This window comes from Numida meleagris, chromosome 6 (genome assembly GCF_002078875.1).
Source record: "Numida meleagris isolate 19003 breed g44 Domestic line chromosome 6, NumMel1.0, whole genome shotgun sequence".
Lineage (NCBI taxonomy): Eukaryota > Metazoa > Chordata > Aves > Galliformes > Numididae > Numida > Numida meleagris.
In genome coordinates, this window is record NC_034414.1 from 8797199 (window position 1) to 8812930 (window position 15732).

The 15732-nt window shown below is 41.1% G+C and overlaps 1 protein-coding gene across 2 annotated transcripts; it reads left to right on the top strand.

Annotated features, from left to right (window-relative positions):
- On the top strand, positions 261 to 12763 carry EIF4G2 (eukaryotic translation initiation factor 4 gamma 2). Of its 2 annotated transcripts, XM_021400983.1 has the most exons (22): positions 261 to 290; positions 1314 to 1378; positions 1542 to 1607; positions 2022 to 2147; positions 2541 to 2643; positions 3317 to 3448; positions 3541 to 3607; positions 3691 to 3842; positions 4249 to 4359; positions 4669 to 4752; positions 4836 to 4934; positions 5172 to 5313; positions 5409 to 5569; positions 5996 to 6109; positions 6894 to 7019; positions 7283 to 7387; positions 7466 to 7681; positions 7979 to 8237; positions 8425 to 8629; positions 9032 to 9243; positions 9374 to 9495; positions 9721 to 12763. In XM_021400983.1, exons 1-22 carry the CDS (start codon positions 276 to 278, stop codon positions 9784 to 9786), a joined length of 2748 nt encoding a protein of 915 aa, XP_021256658.1. In that variant the 5' UTR covers positions 261 to 275; the 3' UTR covers positions 9787 to 12763. The 2 variants fall into 2 exon arrangements, with proteins under 2 accessions (XP_021256658.1, XP_021256659.1); XM_021400984.1 differs by lacking the exon at positions 5996 to 6109.

Below are 15732 nucleotides of genomic sequence, written 5' to 3' on the forward strand. Positions count from 1 at the left end.
GTGCCCGAACCGCGGGCGCTGAGCGGAGAGGCGGAGGCGCTGAGCTGCTCTCGCCGGGCGGGGTAGAAAACCCGAGCGGAACCGTTTTGAGATCAGAACTGCTTCTCCGCAGTGCTGGAGGCCGGGGCCGGTTCGTAGCTCGGCGCTGTGGGGGCTCGGGGCGGCCGTTGGCGGGGAGCCGACTGGGCTCGGGCTGCTCCTGCGGTTGTGCGGTGCTGGGGTGGGGCGGAGAGCTGTTCGTTCTCTTGGGGCTGGAAGAGGGAGTACGGTGGTAGATGCGTGGCTTGCGGGTGGGTTTCTTTGCTGCTACTCCTTTCTTTTTTCTTTTTTTTTTCCCGTTTAATTTTTTCTCTGCTTCTCGTGGGAGCGTGAACGGGCTACGAGGCGCTGTGGCTGGCCTGGGCTCGGGGCAGCCGTGCGGCAGGAGCCGGCTGCTCTCCGTTTTCCCGTCCCTGCCGGAGAACAAAGAGCCGGCCGGGCCCTGGCGGCGCCTCTGCCTGGAAGCGGGCGGCGCCCGGCGCGGTGGGGGAAGGGCGGCGCGGCCGGAGCGCGGCTCCATGCGGTAGGGCAGCGCCTGCCTCCGCCGGGGGGCGCCGTCGCGCAGCGCCGCCCCCGCAGCCCTTTTGTTCGACGGCGGCCATGTTGGCGGCCCGCGCTCCTCCCGCCGGATCGGGATGGCGCTGCGGGCCGTACGGGGATGGGTGCACGCTCTCGTGCTGCGTTGCCTCAGCCGATCTGCGGTGCACTGCGTTATTTTTCGCGCTTTCTTGATTTGATCCCCGAGTCCATCACTTTTCTGCTACGGAATATTTTCCTGATTGTCTCGCGTGATGAAACTTGAGTTGGAGAGCAGCGATTTTTTTTTTTCCTGTTTAGTAGCTTAATTGGTCGTCTGGATTTAGGCCCGGGAGACGGCCCTTTTGTTACACTGAGCACGCACTTGGTGACCTTGTAGTCCTTATTTTCAGGTTTGGCCACTTTATCTGCCTGCGAGTAAAGCAGTTGGTAAGGAGGCAGTTCAGTAACAAATCCTGTAGTTGTTCTCATTGCTCATACAGACTGCTTCCGTGCTTTTGGGAGGTTGGCAGGGTAAACGCTTGTTGAGGCATTTGCATTCTCAGTCTGCAATTCCCATTGCTGTTTGCACTGTTGGAAACGTGGCTGCGGTGATGGAGCTAGGCTTCCTGGGGTGGGAGATGTTGTAAGTGAGATACGATGGTCGCTAGTAAAAACACCTATAATATGAACGCTCGATTTGTCTTTCTAGGTTTTGTTTTTCCCCACCCCGTCAATTTAATTTTATTCTTTTGAAGATTCTTCGTTGTCAAGCCGCCAAAGTGGAGAGTGCGATTGCAGAAGGGGGTGCTTCTCGTTTCAGGTACTGGTGCTTGTTGGGTTGGCCAAACGTTTGGCGCTGTCACAGTCTTTTGAGAGGGAATTAAATGTTTTCCCAAGTTAATAGTAATTACACTAATACTGACATGTCATTGAAAATGATGGTGTTTTGAATTTAGGCAAACTACATGATTATATTTTAACAGTGCTTCTTCAGGCGGAGGAGGTGGTAGGGGTGCACCTCAGCACTATCCCAAGACTGCCAGCAACAGGTACGTCATCGTACTCTTTGGGTTAGCATCTTATTTTAAACGCACAGGATATGTGATGGTGAATAGAGTTGAAAGTAGTCTGCCTTCAGATTTGTACAGGAAATACTGTAGAGTTTGCAATGCGTTAATGTCCTTCAGTCTGTGGCAGGGTAGTATATAATCAGTTAGAATTGTGCGTCACGTCTTGTGGGGTGGATGGAGCGCTTCATGCATTTCACTTAAAAGGCTTAGAGGCAGGGTTTTAGTGTTGTGGGTGGTTTTATTTTATTCTGAAGATGCTAAGTGAGCTGTGCAACAGATACTACCGTGCTGGTAGGATAAGTGTATGTGTCTAGCAAAACTAAATGTAGTAATAGTTTGTGTAAGATAATGCTGGAAAGGCAGTTTTTGGAATTGTTTTTCAAAATCCTGCAGCGAGTTCCTGGGGAAAACCCCAGGGCAAAACGCTCAGAAATGGATTCCTTCACGAAGCACTAGACGAGATGACGACTCCGCAAACGACAAAGAACGACATGATGCAATCTTCAGGAAAGTAAGAGGGTAAGTTTTCTAAAAGGTGTTTTTCCTTACTGTTATGTTTAGCAATATCTTCATTAAATGAGCGTGGAGGAGAGGAAGACGTGCATACTTGAGTTCCTTGGGGGGGGGGGGGTGAGGAGGTTTCTTTTGGAGGAATGAGACAGAAAGAAATGAGGTATACAGCAAGTGTTTGCTGCAAACCTAAGAAGCAAGTTTTCTGAGAGAGTTAATACTGATGATCACACTTTTCATTCTAAAAGTGACGAAATAAAAAACTGATAAGAATTGACAGTTGGATTTTCACTTTTCTGCTTAAAAGATTAACTAGTAAAGGTAAACTTAAATCTAAAATTACTTGTAGCAAGCTTATAAAATCTGTAATCTGGATTTTTTGTTCTGTTTGTTCCTGTTTAGCATACTAAATAAGCTTACTCCTGAAAAGTTTGACAAGCTATGCCTTGAGCTCCTCAATGTGGGTGTAGAGTCTAAGCTCATCCTTAAAGGGGTCATACTGCTGGTAAGCTGGCGGCGGTTTGTGGGTTGTTTTTTTGGGGGTAGGGGAGGTAGGGTTTTTTGTTTGTTTTTAAGCTACTGCTTTCTTAAATCATAAGAATAAAGAGGTTGGTCGTTACTGATGAGAGAGAGACAGCATGGCTTATCTGGTGTTTAGTAATCAAACCATAACGGAATATCATCCCTTTTTGTATGGAAGGGGTATGCTGGAGAGGGAACAGACTTAATACTCTAACATTAATTTTGGAATACTAGTTACGGGTGTTCATTCTGAACCCACCTCCCTACACCTACTTCTTCACATCCCACTGCTCAGCAAACCTTTCTGTCTTGGAAGAGCTGCCACAGGTAGTCTTTGGTATGCTAGATACAACTATCAAATATTTCTGGAATCTGAGATAGGCTTCAGTGTTCTTACGAGGAAATTCAGATTTGTCCCTTTCACTAGTTTAGGATTATGGAAGCTTTTTCGGTAGCATAACATCTCAGTTCTGCATCAGTATTAAGCATCATGTGTTAAACGTACAGCAATAATTGGTTTTATTTAGTATAGTGGCAACGAGTAGATGTTCTAGATCGTGTAGTCCGGTAGTATTCTATTGAGTGTCTTGCATCTCTTTTTCTTAATGCATATGCATCCTACTACATGCTACCTTACTGAAAATGACTTCATTTAGATCGTAGACAAAGCCCTTGAAGAGCCCAAGTATAGCTCACTGTATGCTCAACTATGTCTGCGACTGGCAGAAGATGCACCCAACTTTGATGGCCCATCTGCAGAGAGTCATCCAGGACAGAAGCAAAGCACAGTGAGTATTTCTGTCACTGTGGAATGGAGAATTTTGGTAGCACATACAGGTATATGCTGAAGCTGTAACTGCTATTTATCTTCTTTTTGTAGACATTCAGACGCCTCCTAATATCTAAACTTCAAGATGAATTTGAAAACAGAACCAGAAATGTTGATAGTAAGTTTTGAAACTGATTTAATATAGAGTTTACTACTTTTCTGTTCCAGCAGCCATGTTTAATAGGACCCTTTCTTTTCCAGTCTATGATAAGCATGATGGTCCCCTCCTCCCCGAGGAGGAGGAACAGAGAGCCATTGCCAAGATCAAGATGCTGGGGAACATCAAATTCATTGGAGAACTTGGCAAGCTTGATCTTATTCATGAATCTATCCTTCATAAGTGCATCAAAACAGTGAGTATTTGGATTAGGTGTGGGCTAAGAACAAATAAGTATTTCTAAACTAAAAAATGTGAATGTTTATGCTGCTTTAGGAGTCTTTGACTGCAAAAATCACAAAATGTTTCCTGCCAAGTAGAAATACCATTATTTGAAATAAATAGTTGTGTGGTCTGAATAAAAAGAAGTGGGTTTTGTTTAAAGCTGTGGGAATTGTCTCTAAGTAAAGATGTAGTTTGGTCTAGATAAAAGTACCACAGGTAGTTCAAAGTACATAGCGAGCGCTTAAGTAATAAGTGCTTCCATCAGCAGTTGTTGAGATGAATAACGTGATATGCTTCTGCATGTCCTGCTGTACACTGTTGTTAGAACTTGTTACCTGTATTGTGCTGAAACAAGTAATTTGCTTCTAATATTTCAGCTTTTGGAAAAGAAGAAGAGAGTCCAACTCAAAGATATGGGGGAGGATTTGGAGTGCCTCTGTCAGATAATGAGGACAGTGGGACCTAGATTAGACCATGCAAAAGCCAAGGTATGTGTATCTGCTGCAATCTTAAAAATAGCTTAAAATCCATGGCTGAACTTCTGAACCTTCTGCATTCTGTGCTTCTACTCAAAAGAACAAAACTGAAAATCTGATACCTCCTGGTGCAAGAGTGCCAACCGTTGCTCATACATGAAAGTTCTTGATAGCAGAAGGAGGCAATCTTTCAGGTGGTTTTAATGGTCTTCCCAGAAGACGCAGTTATTATTAGGTAGTCACATAAGTGCGAATATTACTTTTCTAAATGTTTCTTAAACATGTTAGTACTCACTTGTAACATGACTTTTGTTCTCTCAGTCCTTAATGGATCAGTACTTTGCCCGTATGCGCTCCTTGATGTCAAGTAAGGAATTGCCAGCAAGGATTCGTTTCCTGCTGCAGGTACAGTATTAAAATAACCTGCTGCTGGTTTTTCCCCACAGTGTTGACTTGACTCCTTCCTTAATAATTCTTTATGTTCCAAGGATACTGTGGAGTTGAGAGAACACAACTGGGTTCCTCGCAAAGCTTTTCTTGACAATGGACCAAAGACTATCAATCAAATCCGTCAAGATGCGGTAAAAGTGAGTATTTGATGTAGGGTTGTGTGCTTTACTTCTCACTAAAGGCTGAAGTGAATCCTTACACTGCTTATTTCATGTCACAGAACTCATCCTCTGTATGTAGAAGTTAATCTAATAGTGTGACAGTAAGGTGTTGCTGAGGGTTGAAAATGTGGACTTGTAGTTTAGGCCTAAAAACTTAATTTTCTCAAGGGTTATTATTTTAAAATAACCGCAATGGTAATTCTTCTTCTTAAGGATCTGGGAGTTTTTATTCCTGCTCCTATGTCTCAAGTGATGAGAAGCGACTTCTTTCTGGAGGGACCCTTTATGCCACCCAGGATGAAACTTGACAGGGACCCACTCGGAGGGCTTGCTGATATGTTTGGACAAATGCCAGGTATGCTGAAACTGCAAGGCTGATAAGATGATTGCTGCTGTACTGTGTTGAATACAGCAAGATCAAAAATTGTTTTCTGTCTTCTGATAATATAGGTAGTGGAATTGGTACTGGTCCAGGAGTTATTCAGGATAGATTTTCACCCACTATGGGACGCCATCGTTCAAACCAACTTTTCAATGGCCATGGGGGTCACCTCATGCCTTCTGCTCAACCCCAGTTCGGAGAACTAGGCAAATCTTTTCTGAAAAATCAGGTAAGGGAAAAATGGCTTGAGCATGTTAAGAAGCTCTTCTACAGATGCATATGTTAAGGATTATAGTACATTTGTGTTGGAAGGCTTTCTCAGGTTTGATTCTGATTAGAGCTGATGCTCAGTTGGTACAAAAACTTTCTAAACAGTTTCTTAAAATGATGGAGAAGATAAAGAGTACACTTTTTTTTTTTTTTACTGCAAGGAAAGGTGCATGTGGCTTTGGTGGGTCAGAATGGTGCATTTTTATTTAAAAGATAGCCCTGCTTTTTAGGGATAGGTGCTGCTCTCCCACCACCCCTGCTCCTTCTTTTTCCCCTCCTGACAAGTAGAGTCTTTGTTCCTCTGGTCCCTCTGGTACTACTTACGTATGATGTACGCCACTCCATCATCTGCACTTCTTTCTCTATATCTCCCTTTCTGAAATAGGGGCAAAGCCAGCTCTACCATAACCAGAATCAGGGACTCTTATCCCAGCAACAAGGACAGTCGAAGGATATGCCACCTCGGTTTTCTAAGAAAGGACAGCTTAATGCAGATGAGGTATATTACATGCCTACATTACTTAAAGCCTATACTCATTATTGCCCAGTGATTATAGCAAGACGCGTTATTATGAGGACTTATGCTGGAGCTCTTCCTACTTCTCTTCCTCCTCCTACTCTGCCCCTTCCTCTTTCACCTTATTCCTCACTTTCCCTAGGGTATCCAGCGTCCTGTGAGCAAGACTGAGATATGAGGGCAATTTCTTGTGATGTTCCTTCCTTCCTTTCCCACACCTCCCCAAGAGCACTACTCTGACATCAGTTCCCATGCATCATATTGATGACAGTACATTTTAATGGAACCTTTAGGAGATCCTAACACTGAGGAAAATCTACAAGTCCTGAATTGCTGGACCAGGCAATTATTTTTTTCTGAACTAGATGATAGGCAAAATGTCGAGCACAAAGTAAACCGCATTATTATTTAGCGTAAAAGACTCGTATCCTCATTTCTGAGCAACTAGTGGAGTTTTGACATAGCTGTAGAACTTGTCTGCAAACATGCGAAGTATCTTCTTGGGTTTCTTAACATACTGCATCTGAAAGGAGCAATTCCAGATCTTGGTACAGATGGAACTAAAAACCAGTAACTTGCAGCAAGCTGTGATTTACTGAGTCACGCTTTTGGGGGCATTGCAATCCCAACGTGGCTTCATCTGACTGTTAGCACTGTAGAAACTGAAGACTTAAGTTCATGTGGGATAAGTTGATGCAAGCACGTTTCTGTGTAATTTGTGGTCAAAGTACTTGAAACAGTTTGAGGTTTTTCTGATTATTTACAGATAAGCCTGAGACCTGCTCAGGCTTTTCTAATGAATAAAAATCAAGTGCCAAAGCTTCAGCCCCAGATAACTATGATTCCACCCAGTGCTCAACCACCACGCACTCAGACACCACCTTTGGGACAGGTAAATATCAAAATTACTCTGTACTCGTGACAAAGTTTTCTTTGACTGTACTTAATTCTTGCATGCATGTAAAAGTTGGGCTAATTTCTAAATGGGAGGGAGAGTTTTTGTAGCACGTAGCAGAATGTATGAAAGCATGTCTGAAGGTGTAATTTGACTGTAATCTGCTTTGCTTAATACTGGAAGTTGACAAAAGTTTCTTAGAAGCACAACACTGCAGTTAGATGTACTTCAAAGAAATAACATTTGGTACTGTCTTTCAGCCTCCTCAACTTGGTCTTAAAACAAATCCACCACTTATACAAGAAAAGCCTGCAAAGACCACCAAGAAACCACCTCCTTCTAAAGAAGAGCTACTTAAACAAACTGTACGTTAATTATATTACAGGGCTTCTTTATAAATACTTTTAAAAACATATATTTAACTATCCAGTCTCTTTCTCTAGGAAGCTGTTGTGACTGAGTATCTGAATAATGGCAATGCTAACGATGCTGTCAATGCTGTGAGAGAAATGAGAGCTCCAAAACACTTCATTCCTGAGATGTTGAGCAAAGTAATCAGTCAGTCCCTCGATCGATCAGATGAAGACAAAGAGAAAGCAAGTACTTTGATCAGCTTACTCAAACAGGAGGGAATAGCCACAAGTGACAACTTCATGCAGGTACTGCAGTCTTGATAGTCCTTGTGCTGCTTGGCTGTTTGTGGTGTCTAGCTTAGATACAGGTACTTAGCAAATTTTATTTTGTCTTGTTGATCTAAGGAGGTAGAAGTAGTGTATATACGTATGATACTTGTGAGCGATGTAATAAGTGATGAGGGAAGAAATGTAGGTTTGGGATTTTGGAAGCGGGAAACATCTTGGCAAATGATACAATGGGAGAGAAAAAAATTGGCTTTTATTTCAGTATTAGTGTACGCAAGAAGAAAACTTCAGTCTCGTCTTGTTATTGTCATGTAGGCATTCCTGAATGTATTGGACCAGTGCCCCAAACTGGAGGTGGACATCCCATTGGTGAAATCCTACTTAGCACAGTTTGCAGCCCGTGCCATTATTTCAGAACTGGTGAGCATTTCCGAGCTGGCTCAACCACTGGAAAGCGGCACCCATTTCCCTCTCTTCCTGCTTTGCCTTCAGCAGTTAGCTAAGCTGCAAGATCGTGAATGGCTAACAGAATTGTTCCAACAAAGCAAAGTGAATATGCAGAAAATGCTACCAGGTAAGAGTCATTGTATCACTGTTAAGATATTTCGTATTAGTACATGAGGTGGCTTTTTGTGTTTTGCACCAGTTAAAATAATACAGTTATTTTGATGCGATCAGCTGTCACGATTCTTAGTGAGGATGGCGTTTTTAATAGATACTGAGGAGTACCAGCTCTTAAGTGTGTCTTCCGTCCTTTTCAGAAATTGACCAGAACAAGGACCGCATGCTGGAGATCTTAGAAGGGAAGGGGCTTAGCTTCTTATTCCCACTTCTGAAACTGGAGAAGGAACTGCTAAAGCAAATTAAATCGGATCCATCCCCACAAGCCATCTATAAGTGGATTAAAGATAACATTTCACCCAAACTTCATGTAGATAAGGGATTTGTGAATATATTGATGACCAGGTGAGATGGTTTCTTGATGTAATTCAGGCGCATGCCTTGTCAAGCTACCAGTAAATACGTAACTACGTGGAGACTGGCATGTTCCTCTGCATAAGATGGTATATGCTGAGATAGGGATGCAGGTTGTTGTAACTAGACTTGCTCTCTTTTAATGCCCAGTATCTGCGCTTGCATTAGTTTGAAGTGTTTTGCTTGGGGATGAGAAACGTAGAACTGATTATTTATAAAATGTTTGAGAGCCTTAACAAAGCATAACTAGGATTTTGTAGTGGACAGTAAAGTATAATGCATGTACTGAAGTGCTTAAATTATCAAGCAGACTGAACTTAATGCTTGTTGTAGAGCATAAAACTGGTTGTGTCTTGGAGTTCACGGAACTAACTTTTTTCGTCTCTGGTGCAGTTTCTTGCAGTATATTTCTAGTGAAGTAAACCCACCTAGTGACGAATCAGATTCTTCATCTGCTCCATCAAAAGAGCAACTAGAGCAGGAAAAACAACTGCTTCTTTCCTTCAAGCCAGTAATGCAGAAGTTCCTCCATGACCACGTTGATCTGCAAGTGAGTGCTTTATATGCGCTCCAGGTGCACTGCTACAACAGTAACTTTCCAAAAGGTACGTGTATAATGTCACCCAAAACTCAGCTTGCTTGCTTGTCTATGAATTTCAGGTTCACTATATGTCTTCAAGTAACCTTCTTGGAAGGTTATAACACTAACAAAATTGTGATTGTATGCTTCCATAGGCATGTTACTGCGCTTCTTTGTTCATTTCTATGATATGGAGATCATTGAAGAAGAAGCCTTTTTGGCGTGGAAAGAAGATATTACTCAAGAGTTTCCAGGAAAAGGCAAAGCTTTATTCCAGGTAAACTTGATAATGGCTCTGTCTCTTGTAATCTCTGCTCTGCTAGAGCATTACTTTGAGAAACTTAATGGAGTTTTCCACTAGGAAGAAATGAGGGGAGATGAAATGTGTGCAGAGTGTAGCTGAAACACTTAAAACGAGTTTGGGGGGAAAAAAAGTGTTCTGCAGAAGTGTGTAGTGGGTAAATAATTCCTGTTGCCTTAAACCAGTTTTATGTAACTGCAGGTAAACCAGTGGCTAACCTGGCTGGAAACTGCTGAAGAAGAAGAATCTGAAGAAGAAGCTGACTAAAGAACCAGCCAAAGCCTTAAATTGTGCAAACATACTGTTGCTATGATGTAACTGCATTTGACCTAACCACTGCGAAAATTCATTCCGCTGTAATGTTTCACAATATTTAAAGCAGATGTATGTCAATAGGATATCCTCTGCGAAAGGTTTTTGTAGTATGTCTTAATAGTCTACAATAAAAATATTTTAGAGTATCTTTAATGTTTAGATAACAGTGTATTAGCAGCATGCAATAATTACATCATAAGTTCTCGAGCAGAAGCAGTCTGTTGCAAGGGTCTTCTTTGCTGCCAGTTATCATAGGCTGTTTTTAAGTTAGAAAACTGAATAGCAACACTGAATACTGTAGAAACGCACTTTGCTCAGTGTAATACTTGAGTTGTTGCAATATTTGATTATCCATTTGGTTGTTACGGAGAATCCTTAACTGTAATCGATGGTTGTTGCCGTAATAGTATATTGCCTGTATTTCTACCTCTAGTAATGGGCTTTATGTGCTAGGTTTTAATATCCTTGAGCCTGGGCAAGTGCACAAGTCTTTTTTTAAAGAAACAGTTTACTTGCACAAAAACTGATCAGCTGGACAGATGATTTAATGCCCTTTGGAAGAGGTTTTTGTGGGTGTGAAACATGACATGGTGAGAAATTTGAATTGGTCCCTCTATTATAGTATTGAAATTAAGTCTACTTAACTTATCAAGACATGTTCATGCCCTGATTTTATATACTTGTATCTATCAATAAACATTGTGATACTTGACTTGTTTCTGAATGTCTCCCAGCAGAAAAGCTTTGACTGACAACTAGTTTACTTGCTGAGTAGTACATCATTAGGAATTTACTTAGACTGGGAACATGTTAACGATCCTTTTTATAAAAAGTCTGTCTGAATTTGTTCATGAATTCTCAATAAGATCACAGACCAGAGCAGACACTGATTTCCTATGTCAGGAGGATAATTAACAGATACCTGCTGAAGGAATAAGTATGACCTTGCTTTGTGATTCAGTGAGTAATTTGCCTTTTACTTCCTAATGCTAGGAACTTTAAAGACCCATATTCTTAATGGAGTGGCGCTGACTAATTCACTGTCTCTTTCTCAAGTAATGAAATTGGAAACAACAACCAAGTGTTGGCTTAAAATGTTATCTATTAAATGCTCAAAATACCTTACTTGCTGGAACTTCGTCCCTAGTGAAATTTTTTTCGTCAGTGTTTTTGTGACCGGTCAAAGGCGGAATATTTGTAGTAGCAAAATTTTTCTCAATAGAGACTTGTGTTTGCTAGTGCTGGAAGAGCTTTAGACTATGTGTCTTTCACATGGTGGAAGATGCAAATGTTGCAGGAAAAAAAAAAAATAACTTGAGATCTTGATCAAGTTTAGTTTGAGGGAAGAGTAGCTTGCATTTAAGTGTGTTAAAGGGCTGTGACTAGGTAACTGGGTGTGGTTCTTTCTTGCATTTTGCTGGTACTTTGTTATGAAGAGCAGGCTTCCTAACTTGCAGTTGCAAGCAATATCCTTGCCTGTACTTAGAAATTAGATTTGTTCATTGAATTTCTGAAGTTGGGTCAGTAACTTGCTGAGGACATGGTAAAATGCAACGCATAGTTCAGTGTATCACTGCACTGTACTGTGGTAATCCATTTCACATCCATAAAGAAGGGGTGTTTAACTTGAATTGCTAGTAAGAAATTTGACTACCCTTACCACTTCCTGTCTATTTCAGTATAGTGGCACAGCTAGCAGTAACAGCAGGTTATGGATTCTAGCTCAGGTAAGAGAAAACATGAAGGTACATATAAGGCAGCTTGAGGTGGGAGAAGTGGCAGCTTCTGTTGATGTAATTGCAGCTTCTGAGAGTGGTGGTAGTTCCATCATAGGGCCTCCAAATGCATTCAGTAATGTCAGCTTTCATAAATTTAACAATATTCTGCATTTCTCTGTAGAGGAATGTAGTCGGTGCTTAAGGAGCTGCAGTATTCAGCTATGCTGCTTGTCCTCAGATAAGTGCTCTGCAAATGTTCACATCCTGCATAGTAAGGTTCAGTGGTCAAACAGGGATAGTAAACCTTCAAAATACGATCTTTTGTTATTTCACATTTAAGCACTCATTTCAGCTGATCAGTTTGGTGATGTGTTCCCCCTACAGTACTGTTTTCTTTAATAGTTCAGGTATAGTTTACTTGAATACCCAATGCAATTTGTTCTCAAGTGCTGCAAAGCTGAACACAGGAGCTGCCAGTCACGAAAGTGCAGTTCTAACTGGTAGTTTCCAACTAAATGCACCGCAGAGGTGAGACAAATCAATTACAAAAAGGAGGTGCAAGTAAAACAATTCTTAGTTAAAGAAGAATCAGACTGCCAACTAACCGGTTTCCTGGAGGAGGTTAAACTGGCAGCTGTAGGTTGAGTAGCATGAATAAGCCTTGTATTCTTGCCCAGTCTTCAATCTAATCACTACAATCATATGTACTTGTGCATGAAGGCTTTGCTGCTTGGCTTTTTTTTTTCTTCAACTAGATCAGGTAAAATCACTTCTGATACCCTAAATTCTGTTAGCGAAGAGCAAACTGTTAAGAACTATGCCTACCAACTATAAGCATTTGAAAATGTGGAACAGAGTATACACATCAGAAAATGTCATTAAATTCTGAAATTATTCCCATCGTAAGAGTTGCATATGCAGTTAGTATGCATCTGGCCTCTTGAAACTAGTATAAAAATGGCTTTTGACATGGCAGTGGCTCATTCAAACCGTTCATTCTTTTTACAAAACAGGAAAAAGACCATCTTGTTTTTATTCTGCTTCTTTCTATTGGTTGGCTGCTTGGTGCAGTCAGTTCAGTAAAAGGGATGGGTTTTCAGTTGGTCTGACGTTTGAGTGACTTAAGTAGAGTTGTGTTTTAAATGTAAATAGAGCATACTCCATTTTAAACTAGTGAAGTCGCAGTCTAGATTAAACCTGTAACTGATTAACGATAATGGCTTTTGTTTAGTATCAATTTTGTTAAATTTAATGTAACACACTCAGGAAGATTGAAAAAAGTGCATATGAAACGTGGTTCGGTCACAAAGTTTGCCTTCTGAAATGGTGAAGGAGGTTGCTGGTATCAATCAGGAAGCTTCAGTTCCACTTATCAGTTGGGTGGTTTACTTTTCAGCAAAGCCATGAAGAGCATGGCTGTCTAAATGAGTCAGTCTGACAATAAAGAGCAGAAAGTCTCTGTCAAGTTGCTCTCAGCCCTGGCAGCCATTTATATTGAAGTTGGATATTCAAGGAAAGTGAATAGAAGCTTCCAAGAGTCAAAACATCTTTATGACTGAATAGGCATTGCTGGTTGTTGTTTTTGTTTTTTGTTTTTTTCTTTTTTTAATGAGGAAGATTGCAAGAAGAAGCCGGGGGCTGGTGGGGGTGAGGCTGAGTGCAGAACAAAATGCTGGCACGTGACTGAACAGCTGTCAGCAGACAAATTTCTGCGTGATTGCTACTTAGGTTTTGAAGGTTCCTACAGAGCAGTGAGTAAATCCAAACAATGATTAGGTAATTTCAGCAGAGTTTAATAGCTTCTGTAAATTCTTACGGTGCATCCAGAACATGAGTTTTAGCTTATGTTATAATCTAGGCAAGTGGCTGTGGTGACGTAAAAGCGAAGTTTGTGGCTGATTCAGATTGGTTCATACCTCCTCTGTACTTTCACAGTAGATACCAGATAGCTGATAAGGCTTACTCTCAAGTGTACCTGGACAAACTGTTAACTTTCTTGCTACAGGTTGGGTTTTATTTTGTTTCTTTTAAAAAATACTGCTAGTAATGTCTTAAGTGTGGCTAACAAAAATATGTTAGTGCGTTCTTCATGGAAAGTTGGAATCTGTGGCATGGGTGTTCCTCTAACATAAATTAAATGAAGGACTGATTAGGTCAAGGTTGTTATTAGGAAATTTGATGATAGCAATACTGTACTGCTTTTCCCCTCCTTTCACATAGATTACCATGCATAATTTTATTGTTGCTGCTTTTTATTTCAAACAATATTGGCCAAAAACCAAAAGCAGTCTTGTACATACAAGGTCTCAATTCAGTGGGGCAAAATCTGCTTACAGGCATATGTTCATACGCTGTATCCTCAAAAGCTAAACAGGAATACCCATGCGCAGCTGAGACTTTAAGAGCTGCACAGCAGACAGTTGCAGATATTGAGGTTTAATAGAACTAGAAGTAGTAATTTCATGGAGAATAAATCAGTATGGCTTTGAGATTTCAACAGAGTTGAGCATGTGCTTCCAGAGCAATCAAGAAAGAATATCCAAAGCAAGTTTGTCACTGCCTGAAAAAGAGTTGCATTGAAAAACTTCTCTGTGTAGTAAGAAAGATGCAAACAAGTTGCAGTATCTTCCTGTATCTGTGTATTGCAGAACAAGCTTTACTTCTAAGTGAGTAAATCAGGCCTTTACCTCTGAAACTGAAGGAAAGTATCAAGTGAGAATTTCCTTATAAATGGGAAGATCTGTCCTGATCAGCTTGGAAGGATTGTTTATAGAGCCGGATGGTGTGGCTTTTCAGGTGGAGCTGCTGAAGTGGTACGAGCTCGTGTGGATTCGTTTTATAAAGCCTGTGCCCATTATTGGCTTTAACAGAGTCCATACATCTGCTAGCTGGAGACTAGTGAAATGTTATTTTTAATAAGTTGATTAAGCAGCCATGACAACAGAGTTTTATTTGGCATAAATAAATGGTTGGAGTGAGGAAAGTAACTATCTGACAGTGGTTTTCATCTTTAAATACTTCAGACATAAATCTATTTAGCTTTTGTTTAGGTTAGCAGTGAAAAGCCTAAAATAACTGATGTGTGAAGAATTCTTAGAATTGTGTTATCTAAGAAGCTATGCAAAGTAAGATTGTGGAGGGAGAAGTGATCTTTTATATAAAATACATGGAGGGTAAGGAGTTCATAGACTTTTCTAGTTGTTTCTGTTAGAACAACATGAAATTTAAGAAATGAAGGTCAGGTTATCAAGAGCATTAGAGTTTGAAAAAAAAAAAGGAACGAAACTACTTCAGACTTTGTAAAGGTATGTAGAGATGTATCACTTTAGCATACTGGGCTACCAGCCTTTCTTGAAGAATAATTGCAATTGTGCCAATTTTAATGAAAAATTCAGAACAAAACTAAATCACACTGCAGGTAGAGCTCACTGCAGTAGAGGCTCCTGTTAGCCTGGGCTAGCACTGTCCTCTGCCTCAATCAGCTTATGAACCTATTGTTTATTCAGATACTTGAAAATACCTTTAATTGAATTTGATGTCATAACATCTTTTCCATGGATTAGTCAAATTATAACCTCAAAGCCTCATGCATTTTTGGGTTAGGAATTTACATTCTGAGGAAATGAGCTTTGCAGATTGCCATGTTTAGCATGCTGCCGTTGTGATTCAGCAGTAAGATGGCACCATACAAATAGGTGTCTGGAAAGTCAAATCACAGCTGCTGCTTTAGGTGAGTCGATCTCCATAGTAAAGTAATAAGCAGGGCACCGAGCATGCTTGTTAGGCCAGCCCTGCGTTCCTTCTGAACCAGATGCGTAACGTGTGGGAAAGTGGGATTCCTCTTGTTTAAGTGTGCAAATGTTGAGTGTCTGGACATGCATACATTCCCTAGGCAACAGCCAGAAAGAGGTTCCTCAAAGCGATTCGCTCCATCCACCTTACGATAACTTGCCCTCAGAGGGGTTCCTGTTCCTCTCCCAGGGCTGAACAGAGGTGTCTAGACTGCTAAATTTCAGAGGTCTGAAGATAAATGAAATTCATCTAACTCACCTGGCCACATAACACTGAAATAAAATTTGCCACAGCTCTGTCCATACAATTACTGTATGCATGCTGTCCCAGTGATCGGCTATCATTAGGCACATCTGTGTTCTAACACTTGTTGAAGGCATAGCACCAC